The sequence below is a fragment of the Urocitellus parryii genome, chromosome 1 (genome assembly GCF_045843805.1).
Source record: "Urocitellus parryii isolate mUroPar1 chromosome 1, mUroPar1.hap1, whole genome shotgun sequence".
NCBI lineage: Eukaryota > Metazoa > Chordata > Mammalia > Rodentia > Sciuridae > Urocitellus > Urocitellus parryii.
The window spans coordinates 147,374,566-147,390,449 of record NC_135531.1 but is presented as its reverse complement, the minus strand read 5'-3'; the positions used below and the strand labels follow the sequence as shown (position 1 = coordinate 147,390,449).

At 50.7% G+C, this 15,884-nt stretch overlaps 1 protein-coding gene across 1 annotated transcript; it reads right to left on the bottom strand.

Moving 5' to 3' along the window:
- Positions 1–8,757: 8,757 nt before the first annotated feature.
- On the bottom strand, positions 8,758–15,257 carry Fabp6 (fatty acid binding protein 6). The gene is made up of 4 exons (XM_026395385.2): positions 15,185–15,257; positions 12,969–13,144; positions 10,683–10,772; positions 8,758–8,811 (listed from the first exon to the last, which is right to left on the bottom strand). The coding sequence occupies exons 1-4, from the start codon at positions 15,249–15,251 to the stop codon at positions 8,758–8,760; spliced, it is 387 nt and encodes a 128-aa protein (XP_026251170.1). The 5' UTR covers positions 15,252–15,257.
- Positions 15,258–15,884: the final 627 nt, after the last annotated feature.

The window sequence follows — 15,884 nt, the reverse complement described above, 5'->3', positions numbered from 1 at the left end:
GCCAACTTTGGGCCACATGGGCGAGCCTCAAAGAGCCAGGCAGAGGAAGAGAACACCCCAGAGGAGAGCTGAGCCAGGTGAGGTGCCTGGAGGCCCTGCCCGAGAGCCCAGTGCCCTTGGACGTAAAAAGGGCTTGTTTTTTTGTTTTTTTGTTTTTTCCCTTTAAATAAAACTGACCCAAGCAAAGCATTCAATGACATACCTCACCACCGAGAGCATTCCTCTGAAAATCCTCTCCCATGTGTGCCTGGGGTATAAAGAAGGCTCAGTGGCTGTTCCCCCAAGCAGGGGTCCAGTGAATCAAGAAAGACTTGGGAAGAGGCCAGAATACTAGCCCACAAGCACCTCCAGTTTGGGCCTCAGAGACTTCTTCGCTCTTAGCCGATGGCAGCCACGTCACTGACAAAGAAGGGGCGGCCTGGCGCCTTCTCAGGACCCTGAAGCCAGCCGTGGTGGGTTCTCCCCACCTTTGGCTCCACCGAGAGGCCTGTGCATGTGGGCTGAGTGCCTCCTTGCAAGACCCTGCGAGTGGCTGTCTCGCCTTTTGTTTTTGAACGTGAAACTTTTTCCGGCCTTTTAGATACTTCACATGCTGCTGCTTCCCCAAGTGATCTAGCTTTCTGTTCCGCAAGATGTCGTGTTTACATACTACATCAGGGATTTTGTGATACTTGAAAAAAACAAAAATTCCTTAAGAGAAAAGAAACAAGTTTAATTGCCACACTCTGCCTGTCCCCCGCGAGACTGTCAGTTTTAACCCATCTTGGGATGGACCCGCAGTAGCACCAGAGCTCCCTTTTCAGAAGCACGCGATGGGTGAGAACCACCTCGAAGGCTCTTGGTCCCAGAAGATTCCATGTCTTGGATGCTGTAGAACTTTGATGACCACCCGGGGGCTGGAGGGGGATAACGAAGGTGGACACCATCCCCACCTCCCTCCACCAGTTGCTTATGGTATGTCAGGTGACACCAGCCCGGGCTTTGATTTTGGCTAATAGCAAAGGGTAAGAATGTGGAATGCTTGTTAATGCTGCCTGGATGGGGACGTGGGGTGTATCTGTCACCATCGCTGGTAGGCAAGGGGTTGGTTGCATCAAAAACCAGTATTGGGGGATCTGCAGCAAGAGGGATCTCAGGAAGATTCTTGTAACCATGTGCAATATGTTTTTTATTCCGACTCCCAGCTTCTGCTCAGCATGTTTCTTTTGGTTTGTTGGTTTGTTGTCAGGAGACACACTGTTCGCCCGTCAGAACTGGGAGGTACAAAGGACGGAAGCAAATTTTGTTGTTTGGTTTGCTTTTTATTTTATTTTTTTAAGAGAAACCCATCTTGGTTTTCTTGACTCATTGGTGTTCTTGACTCTTGACTCACTGTCTAGGAGACCGTGACAGGGGCCGCCAGGAAGGCGGCCGAGGGCTGCTGAGTTGGCTCCAGAGTTTTTTGGAGCAGATGAAAGTCTCAGTGTGGAAACGGAAAAGAGACGGGCTGTGGCTGAAGCGCTGCCGCCCCACCACACTAGCATAGGAACTGCAGGGTCCTTTGTCCTGTCTCCTTCCCCTTTGCTGACTCCTCCTATTTATGTGCGACTGGGTGGGACTCCGGGTTATTGTGTCTGTCTGTTGTGGGGCCAGGGGCTCCTGAGGGGCTACCCCAGCAGCCTGGCTCCCAGAAATAAGTGTCCCGCAATAAACATATCACCTGCGCTCCATCTCTCTGTTGTCTTCCTGGGCTTCCCCTCTCAGGCCAGCCCTTTTCTCCCCCCCTCCAGTGGGCCATCGAGTGTCTCCTGGGATGAGCAGCAGGGTGGTGGGGTATCAGGATTGGCAACAGCAAGACTGGCTTCTTTGGAGCTGGGTCCTGCCCTCTGAGCTGGAATTGGGCCTCCCTGGGGACACAGGCTGGGCAGAGAGGGTGTGTGTATGACTTGACATCCCAGCTCGTGACTGTACCAGTCAGGGCTCTCCAGGGGACAAACCAATAGGACACGGGGAGAGATTTGCTTTAAGGAATTGGCTCATGCGACTGTGGGACTGGCATGTCTAAAATGTGGGGCAGCATGACAACAGGCTGAAGACTCAGGTAAGAGTCAACACTTCTGGCTGGGCGTGTGACTCAGGGACAGAGTGACTGTCTCCCATGCACAGGGCCCTGAGTTCAATTCCAATATCACAAGAAGAAGTAAAAGTAGATACTGCAATGGAGTCTAAAGTCTAGCTCACGTCAGGGGCTCAGGCATGATTTCTGTGTTGCGGTCTTGAGGCAAAATTCCACCCCTGGGAAACTTTAATCTCTGCCCAGAAGGTCTTTGGCTAGGGGAATGGGGCCCGCCCATGTTATGGAGGTCATCTATCTGCTCGACTGTGAATGTCAGGCACATCTAAAACAACACCTCCGCAGCAGCATCTTCGCAAGTGTTTTATCAACTCACTGAGCACCGTAGCCTAACCAAGTTGACATATAAAATTAATAATCGTAACCACTTTTTAGCCGTTGGAAGGTCGTTTACCAACTTCCCTGAGCCTCTGTCTTCTTACCTGTTAAAGTAGGGGCAGCAACAGCCCTTGCCTCAGGCTTCTCACGAAGATCAAACACCGTGATGTACATGAAGGCTGGCATCTCAGGAAAAAGGGGTAATTATTGTGTCTCTAAACACAAAATCACTGTAAGATGCACCATTATCTATGTACCAGTGCGTTTATTGTGTTGGGAGGGCCTGGGTTTGTATTTTTGAGACAGGATCTAATTATGTTGCTCAGGCTAGTCCTGGGCTCAAATGACCAAACATAGCTGAGACTACAGGTGTGCACCACTATGCCCAACTAAGAACTAAAGCCAAAAGCCAGGTGTGGTAATCCCATCAGCCCCGGAGGCTGAGGTAAGAGGATTGCAAGTTCAAAGCCATCCTCAGCAACTTAACAAGGCCCTACGAAACTTAGACCCTGTGTCAAAATAAAATATAAAAATGGCTGGAGGTATGGCTCAGTAGTTAAGTGCCCCTGGATTCAATCCCTGGTACCAAACAATAAGAAAAGAAAAAGTCTTGCCAAGCCCTGGGGATGTAGCCCAGCAGTAGAGTGCCTACTTGCCCAGTATTTCTGAGGACCTGAGTTGCATCCCCAGCATCACAAAAAGAAAAGAAAAAAAATCCCCATCAACTTAATGACAGTGCTTAAAATGCCATGGATTCTATTCAGGAGTGTTTAAAAATGTCAAACTGTGTAGGTAGAACCACGGAAGACACATCCACTGTCATGAGGATATTGATTCCTGCCCTTCCCTGAAGGGCTCTCTTTGGGGCCTGTCCTGCTCTCCGCCACTGGGTTCCAGCAAGAGAACCACCCTGAGAGCTGGTGTCATAGGTGCTGCGAGGGATTTAGATTTGCCAAGCAAATGTGCCTTTGGTTGGGGTGGGGAGGCATGCGGAGGTGTGTGGAAGTCCCAGGAAGGGTGCTTGGGGACCATGTCTATTGGCAGGTGGAGTTGGGAACTGATCTCTCTGTGTACAAGGCCCAGTGAAGCAGGAGGCTCTGGGTTTGGGAAGATTAGAGACAAGTCTCATTTACCAAGAGCATCTGCCTCACTGTGGGCAAATCCCTCCCTCTTTGGGCTTCGGTTCCCCACCTGTTTCCATGGAGATGGTTGAATTGATGGCTGAGTTTGAACTCAGGGGGAAGATGGGCTGCAGAGTCCCTGGCCCCTGCCTTCAGCTGGAGGGATTTCTCCCACACACGTGTGTTCCATTCAACATTTGGTCGATTCCCATGCTGGGGGTGGGTGGCTAGGAAAGGGTTTTTTGTTCTTTTTTTTTTTTTTTTTTTTTTTTAGTAACAGCGACAGCCTTAAAGGCCCTCCCAAGGGCTGACATCTGGCTGAATCCAGAGGTTTTCAAACCTGAGCAAGCTGAAGAATGAGTGGCCTGGAGACCTAGAGGGGTGGCATCCTGGAATCTGCATTTTTAACCATCTTCCTGGTGACTTGAGTACAGCATTTCCTTGAAGAAGGAAAGAAGGGTTAAACGTGCAGGACACAGATTCCATGCTCACAGGAAGAGGGCAAGGAAACGACATCCCAACCCAAGCTCAGCCATCTGAGCTCTCAGCCTCGGCTTTATCTTGCACTTAACACTCTTCCTTCTCTTAAGTATTTCTTTCAGTGAGCTGTGTGAAGGGTTGGGAAACTCAGGCTCCTTTTCCAATGAGAACTTGCTTCTATCCAGGTTAACATTTGCAAGTGACCAGATTAGGGATAGGGCCAGGCTTCCAGTGCCTCTGGCCCTTGAGTTTTCAGGCCATCTCTTCAAAACTGTTTCCTCTCTGGTCTGCTCTTCTCCCTTAATCCTTGTGGGACTGGCTCCTTACCTTTCATAGCAGTGATTCTCAGCTAGAGTCACTGTTGTGACCCAGGGAATATTTGGCAGTGTCTAGAGATATGATATATTCAATTGCAAGAGGAAATGGTCTTGGCATCCAGGGGGCAGAGATCAGGGGTGCTGCTTAACATAATTAAATGCACAGGACAAAGAAATGATCTGGCCTGGCACAGTGGCACACTCTTGTCACCCCAGCGGCTTGGGAGGCTGAAACAGGAAGATCACAAGTTCAAAGCCAGCCTCAGCAAAAGTGACGCACTAAGCAACTTAGTGAGATCCTGTATCTAAATAAAATACAAAGTAGTGCTGGAGATGTGGCTCGGTGAGTGAGTACCCCTGAGTTCAGTCCCAAGCCCCCTGCCCCTCCCCCCCAAAAAAAGAAATGATCTGGCTGCCCCCGATGTGATGGTACACACCTGGAGAGCCGCAGTGAATAAGGGAGTCAGTTCAAGCTCCTGCAATCTGAATCGGCCTTGCCACCCCACAGGGCCAGGTGCAAGGGTTTGGAATGAGAGAGAAGACCCACAGTGGCCCAGCGGCCCATCCTCTGTGGGAGCTCCCCATGCACTGGAGGAGCTTGACTGGAGGAAGTTGGTGCCCTGGCAGAGTGGGAGTGATGACCTCCAAGAGTCAGGGTGAAGGTCATGAGGAGCCTGGGGTTAAGGGTGCCTGCTGCATCTTGAACAGTGCTGGAAACACACTGCTAGCTTTTTGGAAGCCGTTGGTATACCTATTAACCTCTATCTGTATAACTCCCCTGTGACCCAGGAGGGGACGGTTATATTAACCCATTTTACACACAGGAAAGATAAGGCTCAGCAAGGCCCAGGACTTGCCCACGTGGCTTCCATGTTGGTGGAGGCACTCCCAACCCTTTAGTCTCACTGCCTTGGGACTGATGGGGAGGTGAGGGCGGCGGGAGTGCATACCGAATCCATTAGGTAAATTACAGCTGTTCCCCCACCTACAGCTGCGGAGCCTGAAGCTCAGAGAAGTGAATGAACTTCCCCAAGGTAACACCAGTACCATGTGACAGAAGAGGTATTAGAGTCCTGGCAATGTGACTGAGTCAAAGTTCCTAAGTAACCACTCATCTCTTCTGGCTCCCAGGAGGCCAGTGAAGTGGATGCTTTCCTCCAGCTCACTTTCCGCCACTTACCCCAGAAACTAGCCTCCATCAGGGAGAGAAGCCCAGTCCTTTACTCTCAGTGCTCCGCTCCCCCCCCCCCTTTGCTGTGTGACCTTGGGTGAATTTCTTCCCTTCTCTGAGCCTTGGTTTTCCATATCGGAAATACACAGTTACAACTGGTTGAGAACTGAGATCCTGCTGTCCTAGGTTCTGCACTTCTGAGATTATGTGGCAACATGGGCTTAAGAGGTCCTTCCCTGCCAACAATTTGAATTTGTCCTTGAATAAATTATGGATATGAAATCTCTCTCTCCTTCCCTCCCCTCCTGCCTCTTCCTCTTCCTCTTCCCTGCCCTTCCTCCCTTCCTCCCTCTCTCCCTCACTCAATTTTCAGTCTAATTATGGGTAACTCTGTGTTATTTAGAGACTTATTATCCGAGCTCATTATGAGTAATTATTCAGTCTGGAGGGGAAACAGCAACACTGCTAGTTTAATTTAATGCTTACCTAGTTCACTTAATTAGCAATAAGTCTTGGCAAAACGTTGGAATTCGTGGGGTCCTGGCTGGGTGGGTGGGTGAGAGAGGCTGTTCTTGGAAAGAAGGTCTCAGGGAAGCCTGTGGGAGGAGGCGAGGGGAGGGTAACCAGTAGGCTGGGCCTAGTGTCCGTCCAGGCTGCCCCAAGGGTGAAGGACTGCAGATTGCACGGGGCCAGAAGAAACTTAGGGGCAGAAGCTATGGGAGACCAACCTTACACGTGATTGAGTCACACTCCCCGGCTGGGTGCTGAGGTGCTCAGTCACAGAAATGTGGGCAGTGTCTCGTGCATGGGTGTGTCTTGCTACAGCCCCATGGGTGGAGCTACACTCACCTGTTCCTTTGTAATATAACCCCTTGCCCTGTTTAGGATAGAATCTTCCATGGAAGTGCCTTGTGTGTGTCCCCTTCTCTTACTGTGCCCTTGGGTGTGGCCTACCCAGGTGTCAGTCAACCTGCTGACAGTGGACATCATGAAGATAGACTCAGCCCCCTGAAACCTGACCCCTTGCCTCATTTGAATAGCTTCTCCTCAATAAAAGGGGTCAGCGGGTGCTCTCTCGCTCTCTCTTTCTGCGGACCCTTAAGGTCAGAGGAGCCGTCACAGCGACCCCAAAGAAAAAGATGTTTGTGTCTCTTGTGTGGTTATTTCATGCAGCCCAGTTAGCCCAGTTTAACTGGAGTGACTCCTGAGCCTTTTAGTTGAAAGAAGAGAAACCCGGCAGGAAACACTTATTAAGCACCTGCTGTGTGCTGGGCAAAGCTTATTCCTTATTCCCTGAGTATAGAACTTGTACATCCAGGATAATTTCAGTCCGCCTGCCTTTGAAAATTTGCAGTATGTTCTCTTTTTTCCTGTGTGTGTGTGTGTGTGTGTGTGTGTGTGTGTGTGTGTGTACATACTGGGGATTGAATCCACGGGTGCTTTACCACTGAGCTACATCCCCAGCCCTTTTTATTTTATTTATTTATTTTTATTTTGAGACAGGGTCTTTCTAAGTTGCTCAGGGCCTCACTAAGTTGCTAAGGCTGTCCTTGAACTCCTCCTCCCTCAGCCTCCAGAGTCACTAGGATTACCAGCACAGTGCCCAGCTTCCTTTTAGTAATCTTAGAATAATTTTGACTGGTTAGGGGAAAGGATTTCCTGTCGATTTTACCATGTCTTTTACCTCTCTCATAAGGGAAGTGCCATGCTCAGGGCTTTGGGCAGGTAACAAGATACACCTAGAAGTTCACATTGCTTGGCTGTGACTTTTATGAATAGTTTTCCTCTACCTATGGCAAATGATATTGACTGTCCACCTATGGAAGTGACCTAAAACTTTCCATGATAGTAAGAATAAGTGAACTGTCATACAGAAAAATATTGGGTGAAAAGAAGTCAGGTTGATACCCAGAAGTGGCAGATGCTTCCAAGGAGAAAGGAGATGAAAACAGGGCTGTTCGGTGCTCTGGGTTAGGGATCGTCAAGCCAGGGACAAGCGGGCCACCCTTCTCCACCCCTGTGCCCTGGCAGGCCTGGTTTCCCATCAGTCATAGGACATCTGCTTGGAATCCTCAACCCAAGGCTCCAGGGCCTGCCAAAGGATCAGAGTGGGCCTCCTGATCCCTTCCCCAGCCTCTCCTAGCTCCTCCCAGGGGCCCTGCCCCAGCCCAAGACCTCCAGTCCCTCCAGCCACTCCACAGCCCTTCGCCGTCTCCTGGATCATCATTTCCTTTCAACCCCTCATGGTTCTCCTGAGGCCTAAAGAGATGACTCCACAGCCCAGACGGAACCCCTCCCCGGGATAAGCCCTGGTGCTTGCACCCTGGGGTCTGCCCTGCCTTGGAGATTGGGCACTTCCTGGAGGTATGTCTGCCCCCCTCACCCGGCACCCAGAGTGTTGAGAGCCACAGCCGAAGGGGCCCCAACAAACTTCCAGCTGCCAGCAACCTTTCAGACTGCCAGCTGATGATTGGCTCAGAGCGGCCCCAGCAACATCTAGCTGATTGGCTCCTCCACGGAGCTGCTCATTGAGGGACTTCTTTGGCTCCGCCCACGCGACCCAGCCAATCTGCCTCAAGAGCAGGAGGATTGTGGGAGGTGGTGAGGCTTGTGTTTGTGAGAGAGGCTTGTGGGAAGCCGGTGGTGGCAGTTGGGCTCTGAGGGTTTTTCCTGAGGAGCTGTTTTGTTTGGCCTGTGTGGTTCTAAAAATAAAGTTCGTTTCTTTTGACAAGTGGCTCCTGAATTGTGCCCAGCCAGACTGCGGCACCAGAGTGCTCAGATGCTTATCCTGTGACCCATCTAAAAGTCCCAAGTGAATTGTCTTTTTAAAGGAGCCTTTATGGTATGCACTTGTCATCCCAGCTACTTGGGAGACTGAGGCAGGAAGATTTGAGACCAACCTTAGCAACACAGCAAGACCCCATCTCTGTTTCCTGGAGAGGAGGGCAGGGCGGGGGAGCCCAGAAGCGTGTCACCATGGACTCCCTGTGGCTTCTCCCAGGGCAGGAGCATTGCAGTTCCTATTCATGGTCCCCTCTGTCAGCATGAAGAGGATTCCACTGGGGTCTCAAGGCCAATGCCTGGCCCATGCAATCATCCTTGGGGGCTTTCCCACCCCCACCCAGCCAGAGGCTGTCCCAAGACACCAGGAAACAAAGAGTTTCTGCAGTGAGCAGTATCTGCTCTCATTCAGTTTTATTGGTGGGTTTGTAGCCTCCCGGAACCCCATACAATGGCTCAGGCCACCCTCTTGCTCACGCGCTCATAAGTCACACCGCCAACGGTGGAGATCTGAAAGAAGCAGCCAGAACAGAGGACGTCAGTGCAGTGACAGAGGCCATCCACCATGGGGCACAACTCAAGGAAGACCGGCCTCCAGCGCCACCCTGAGTAGACAGGGCAGGCACCATTTGGCTGCGTCTTAGGTGCCCAGTCTGTTGCAGGAATCACTGTGCAGGGTCAAGGTGGCAAACAGGTGTAAGGGGTGACGCGCTGGGTGCTAACCTGTCACCTCTGTTCACTTCCTCTCACTGACCCAGGCAATTCCCCTGCAGGATTCCACTGACCCTCCCAGCAGCCCTGGAAGGTCGCCCTGTTGCACAGGGGAGGAAACTGCAGGCTCGAGAGCTTGGGAGATGGTTTCAGTTCTTGGGCACAAGCCTGCCTCTCGCTCTCATGCCCTGTGCTCTCCCTGTGCACTTCACAGGCTGAGGAGCTTTGCTTCTGGGAATCACGACCCCTGGCTGACATTTCATGTAAAAATGTACCAGAGCATTCACCAGATCCTCCAAGAGACCATTTTCACCCAACGGAAGAGGGATACTCACTTCCTTTTATACTTGTATAACATTATACATCTATTCAGTTATTTTTTAAAAAGTAAAAATAAAGGGAAAGAGAAGACCTATTGGCCTGGAAAACAGCCTAGTCTAGACACTGGGGGATGGGATTCGCCTCTGCCACTGTTAGCTGTGTGGCCTTGGGAAAGTCACCTGCTGTCTCTGAAAGAGACAGCTTCTTTATAAAACAGGAATAATGGAAGGCACTGAGCCTCTTAGGCACATTCGTCTTTATATTAATGCCCCCATCCCAATTCATAGTTAAGACCCCAGTCCCCAGTGTGAGGCCATTTGAAGACCGGACCTTGAGGAGGTAACTGGGTTACAAGGGTGGGGCCTCCTGATGGGAATACTGGCTTTCTAAGAAGAGACCAGAGACAACCTCTCTGTCTGCACTTGAGGAAAACAGGAAGAGTGCCCACACCAGCCCCTAACAGTGCCGCCCCTTGATCTTAGACTCCCCAGCCTCCAAAATGGGGAAATTAAGCCACCTTAGCTAGAACAGGCAGTTCACTCCCTCCCTCCCCATCAGGCTCCAGAAGAGAGTGGTCGCAAAACAAGGGAAAGAGAGAGAGAGCAGAAAGGGGCCGAGGGGAGGTAGGTGTCCAGCCCTGCCTCCCTCATCAGTGCCCTTCTGGAGAGTTCTTCCTAGACCTACGCTGGACGATTTCTCTTCCCTTTAACCTCATTTCTTCTCCCTAGGGAAAACTCAGGGGACCAGGGAGAAGAGGCAGAGGGGAGGCCAGAACCCCCCAGGCAGCACTTCTGACCAGGACTAGGCTTGGAGAGTGTGGGAGAGGCCAGTCTGCAGATAGGTGGGTCAGACCTGCCAGCATTAAAAAATTTTTTTCTAAGTAATTGCCAACATTTTACAGTGTGGAGAGACAAATGCAAACTTCCAGCTTCTTTTGAAAAATCAGAAAATGTGGCAGGAAGGGCCTGAAGACCCCTGTGGGAAGGGAGTGAAATCGCAGCTGCCCCAGAGGGGCCCACCTGCACCACCTCCTTCATTTACATTCTGGGAAGGGTCCTGGGAGCCAGCAGACTCACTAGTGGGGCCCCTCACTAGTGGGGCGCTGGAGTCAGCTGTGCTCCCCTGGAATCCCAGCTTTGTCATCAAAGCTACATGCCTACCTGCCGATCCCTGAGCTTCCCTGTGAAATGGAGATAAAAATCCCCCTCTGACAGAGGGTGTGTTCAGATCAAAGGAGAAATGTGCACCCTGCGCTAGGGAAGTTCCAGCTGCCCACAGGCTGACCTTGAGGGGGGCGGTGACTGGGGGTCTGATGAATCAGTCCCCGAATCCAAGGGTCTGATACTCACCTCCACCAGCTTGTCACCCACCACCTCCGAGGTGTGGTGATAGTTGGGGAAGTCCACCACCAGCTTATTGCCCTCCATCTGCACGGTAGCCTGGAAGGGAAACACGGAACCTGAGCCACAAGAACCCTCCAAGCAGCTCAGCCCAGCCCCTCCAGGGAGGAAGAGCCCTCAGCAGCCCAGCGATCCTCTCTAGGAGTCTGCCTGGACACAGGCAGCTGCAGACTTCCAAAGACAGAAATGACCTTGAGCAACTCCCTTAACCTCTCTGTGCCTCAGTTTACCCATCACTCAAATGGAGCAAGTGGCTACCTACCTCATAGGGTTGCTGGAAGGAATAAATGATAAAGGGGACTAGGTAGGGGGAGCTCAGTGGTAGAGTATTGGCTTAGCCTGTGTAAGGCTCTAGGTTTAGTTCTTAGCACCAAAAAATATTATTAAATAACAATCTATGCAAAGTACTTAGAACAGTGCCTGGTGCATGGTGTAGTTAAGTGTACAGAGTTAGCCATGGAGCAATATTATCCAAGGAATTTGATTACTAGCATTGTAGTCATTAACAACCTAAATATCCAGCCTATTTTATCCACCAGTCAATACCTAAATACGTATCAATGGGGAGTGGTTAAAGAAATTAGAGCTTTTCTGTACTCCAGGATAATGTGCTACTATGAAAAAGAATAAAAATAATCAATATGCTGACTCACAGAGGTTCTCTCCCAGGAGAGGTTAATTTTTTTAAAAAACCTAAATGGGTCTGGGGCTAGAACTCAGTGATAGAGCCCCTGCTTAGCATGCACAAGGCCCTCACTTGCAGCTCTACCCCCTGCAGCAGCCTGTGGTAGTCTAAACTGGGCTCAACCCCCAGCAAGTTAAAAAAATAATAAAAAAAAATAGGGCTTAGGTTGTGGCTCAGCCGTAGAGCACTCACCTAGCATGTGCGAGGCCCCAGTTCAATCCTCAGCACCACATAAAAATAAATAATTAAATAAAGATATTGTGTTCAACTACAACTAAAAAATAAACATTTTTAAAAAGTAAAAAATAGAAGTGGCAGTACGTGAACATCACGGTGACTTACTCTCCACCTTGGCAGCCTGAGGAGCAGGGTACTCTCATGCTCATGTGGAGGTCTACCGAGAGGACCCAGAAGGGGTAGAAGGCCTAAGGGACCAGCCCTGGTAGGATGGGGACAGCCAGCCACTTTCCCTTCTCTGCTACCCATGATTGATTACAGCTTCAAACCTGAGTGAGAGGGACTCTGGGGAAGCCCTGCTCTATACTAGGGGGCAGCATAATAAGGGACCACAGAGGGTCGAGCAGGGATTTGTCAAGATGCCCAGAATTCAGTCTGAAAGAACCTCCTGGCTGAATGCTTTAGTGACCTGGCAGTTCCGTGTCCCACCAGGGACTCGTGTGCGCCTGCAGAAGCAGTGCCCTCTGCAGATAGCTTAACCATTGGCACATAGCACATAGCACAGGCTGCTGTCCTGTGGCCACTTACTGGATGCAGAGTCTTAGGTCCATCGTGTGGCCTCCCTGAGCCTCATTTCTTTGCCTCTAAAACAAGAATAAATTACTGACCTCTCAGCCCAGCTTTCACTGTGTGTCAGGCACCCCGCAGGTGCTTCTGTGCATCATTGAGCTGACTCTTCTCCATGGCTCTTTGGGTCAAGGACCACACCTGGTGCCATGTCCTAGATATCTGAGGCTCAGGGAAGTGAAAGGAGTTGTCCAAGGCCCCATGGTCACCTGTGGGAGATGAGGCTTCCAATCTTGCTGATGTGGACAACAGGGCCTGGGCTCCATATCTCTCTGCTACACTGAAAGGCAGCTTCACAAAGCAGCCGTGCTCTCTGGAGCCAGACCACCTAGGTGTCGAGGCCTACCCTTGCTGTGTGACCAGGGACAAGCTATTTTTAATCCCAGGACTCAGCTCCTGGGGAGAGCCATTGTAGGAACTTCATAGGATTAACAAAGCTAAGAGGTATAAACCATTATCATAGTATTAACAAAGCTAAGAGGTATAAACCATTCAACCAGCTTCTAGGTTATGTTATATTAGGTGCTCAGGAAATGTTAGCTAATTTTATGGTCACTATAGTGTCCATTATTGACAACGGACATTACACACCAGGAGTGTTGTTAAATTCTCAGGTAATTGGAGCTCTTAATGCTGGTGGCCACACTGTAGAGAGACGTCTCAGTCTGAGAAACATGGAGGCCCCATTTGAGATGGAGGAAGCCAGAGGGTGGGGAAGCGGGAAAGGGTGGCCAGGGGCCTCTCACCTTGAACTTCTTGCCGCCCATGGTCTGTATCTCACTTTCCTTGCCAATGGTGAATTTGTTGGTCATGATGTGGCCCCCAGAGTAGGACTGGGCCCAGATGAAGTCCTGCCCGTTCTGCTGTATCTCCGTGATGGTCTTGAAGTTGCGAGCCTTCTCGATCACCTCGCCGGATTGACCTGGGCCGGGTGACAAAGAGAGGGATCACCTAAGAACTGCTGTTTGGAGCCCTGTGGTTTGGGGCTAGAGCTTTTCCTCCCAGTGGCAGGCCAGCCCGCAGGTGAAGAGCACAGTGACAGAACATGCCTTCAAAGCCCTACTGTGCCATGAGCCATGTGGCTGAGACATGTGGCCACCTCTCTGTACCTACATGCTTTTATCCAGGCAATGAGGATCATCAGACTGACCTCAGGCTGGGGATGTTGCTCAAGTGGTACAGGGCTTGCTTAGTGTGTGATCCCTAAAAATCCTTTAAAACTAAAAATAGGGTCTATTTCACAGGGTTGTGGCAAGCATTCAATGTCATTGTGTCTTTTAAAGCTCCTGGCACTTATCTGTTCTTCATCAAAAATAGCTGATCTTCTAACAGTAGTTATAAACATAATAGAAAATTGCCAAGTTCACAAAGTTCTAGAATGAATGGGACCTTCAAGATTGTCTTCTAATTCTCTTTTTTCTATTTTGTTTTGTTTTGTTTTTACTGGGAATTGAACCCAGGGGCACTTTTATCACTGAGCAACATCCCCAGCCCTTTTCATTTTGTATTTTGAGACAAGGTCTCACTAAGTTGTTGAGTGTCACTGGAATGACAGGTGCGAGCCACGGAACCTGGCTTGTCCTTCTGGTTTACAGTTAAGAAAATGGAGACTTAAGCCAGGTGTCGTGGCTCCTGCCTGTAATCTCAGCAGTTTGGGAGGCTGATGAAGGAGGATTACAAGTTCAAAGCTAGTCTCAGCAACTTAGCAAGGTCCTAGGCAACTCAGTGAGACCCTGTCTCTAAACAAAATACAAAAAAAAAGGGGGGGCTGGGGATGTGGCTCAGTGGGTAAGCACCCGCTGGGTTCAATCCCTAGTACCAAAGGAAAAAAAAATGGAGACTTAGTCAGGTATGGTGGCGCACACCCATCATCCCAGCAACTCGAGAAGCTGAGGCAGGAGGATTGCAAGTTTGAGGCCAGCCTGGGTAACTTAGCAAGACCCTGTCTCAAAATAAAAATAAAAAGGACTGGTGATGTGACTCGGTGGTAGAGCACCCCTGGGTTCAATGCCTGGTGCTGGGGGGTGGGGTGGGGTGGGGTGGGGAGGAAGGGGCTTTCCAGTGTGGCAGAACAGGGTCTAGACCTGAGTGGGCTCACTTGCAGCTCTACCCCTTGCAGCAGCCTGTGGTAGACTAAACTGAGTCACTGGTCTCTGGAGCTGCCAGGATTCTCCAGAGGGTTCTGCCTCCACAGGCTTCAGGGAACAAGGGCCCTGCAGGCAAGAGGTGACCACCAAGAGGTAGTGACAGATCCCCCAAGCTGTTCACCAAGTCTGGGCTGGTACACTGCCTCAGACTTAGATGGTGCCCCGAAACTTCCATGGGATTGTCCCTGGTTCCTTACATCAGATCGTAAGTCAAGCCAGAAAGTATGAAACCCTGAATCTCTCTGCCCACCGCAGCACAGGTGGGCACAGCCTGTGTTTGTTGAATGACTGAGTGAAGGAGTGACTTATCCAACCTGGTCTCTATACTAATCTCCCATTGTCGTCTCTCCCCAGGCAGGACATGACAGGGTCCTGGAAGCTAAAGACCTTTTCCACTGACTTGGACAAGTCATGCTGAGTGTCCCCATAGGTGACATTGACATTGGGATAGCTCTTGCACACAGCAGGTGTCCAACAAATGTTTAAATGAATAAACACCAAGTTTCTCATTCACCAACAAAGCCTCCAAAAAATTACTAACTATGTGACCTTAGACTAGTTACTCAACTTCTCTGTGTCTCAAGTTTTCCATCCATAGAAATACTAATATTCTATAAGTATCTTAAAGTTAAAGGTTGTCTTATGGTTTCTGTTATCCTCAGAGACAGCCCAGAGGAGTTGCTCTACAAATGTGTGAGTGAATGAGTAAGTGAATGGATGAAGTCCTGTCCCGCTCTACCCAGGATTCTGGTTCTGGGCCCAAGTTGGCCGCCTTGGACCAGCCCCGGGGAAGGCGTACTCAGGAGGCCACTCACCCAGGCGCTTCATGAACTCGTCATAATTCTTCTCACTCTCCAACTCGAACTTGCCGCTGAAGGCCATGCTGCTGGGAGGTCTGGAGGCCAGACAGGAGGAGCAAGCAGAAGAGAGTCGATGCTGGGCCACCCGGAGTCTCAGCTTATAAACGCTCCCAGCTGCTGGGGCTCAGCCCCCAAATCACCCCATATCTCCCTCCTGACCCTGAAGAGGAAGCACTTGCTGCTTTATGATGTGGGCAGGGCCCGGAGGGACAGGGCCCTGCGGTTATTCACCTTGGGGAAATGCCAGGCGTCAGACATTGCCCTTCCCTGCAAGGCCAGGGTCAGGACTGCTGGAGGGTCTGAGGAGCCTGCCCCCTCTCTGTCCGTCCGTCCCTCCATTCCCCTGTGTCCTGCCCTTCTGTCCTCCCATCTCCCCTTCACTCCCTCCTCATCGAATGCGGTGCACTGATCACCTACTGTGTTGGGGCCAGCCCTGAGTAGGCACAGATGACTGAGACACACACTTCTCTAGTCTAGCCCAGGGACAAGGCACAGGCCTGCAGAGCAGGATGTGAGGCGTCCTGAGCAAGGAGCAGGTGTGTGGCCTGGGACATGGGGAAGGAGTCCCAGTGTCCAGCCACGGGTTGGAGCAGCTTTGGGGAGGAGGTGGCACTTGATACAGGGCTTGACAGGCGAATGGGATTTGGATGCAGAT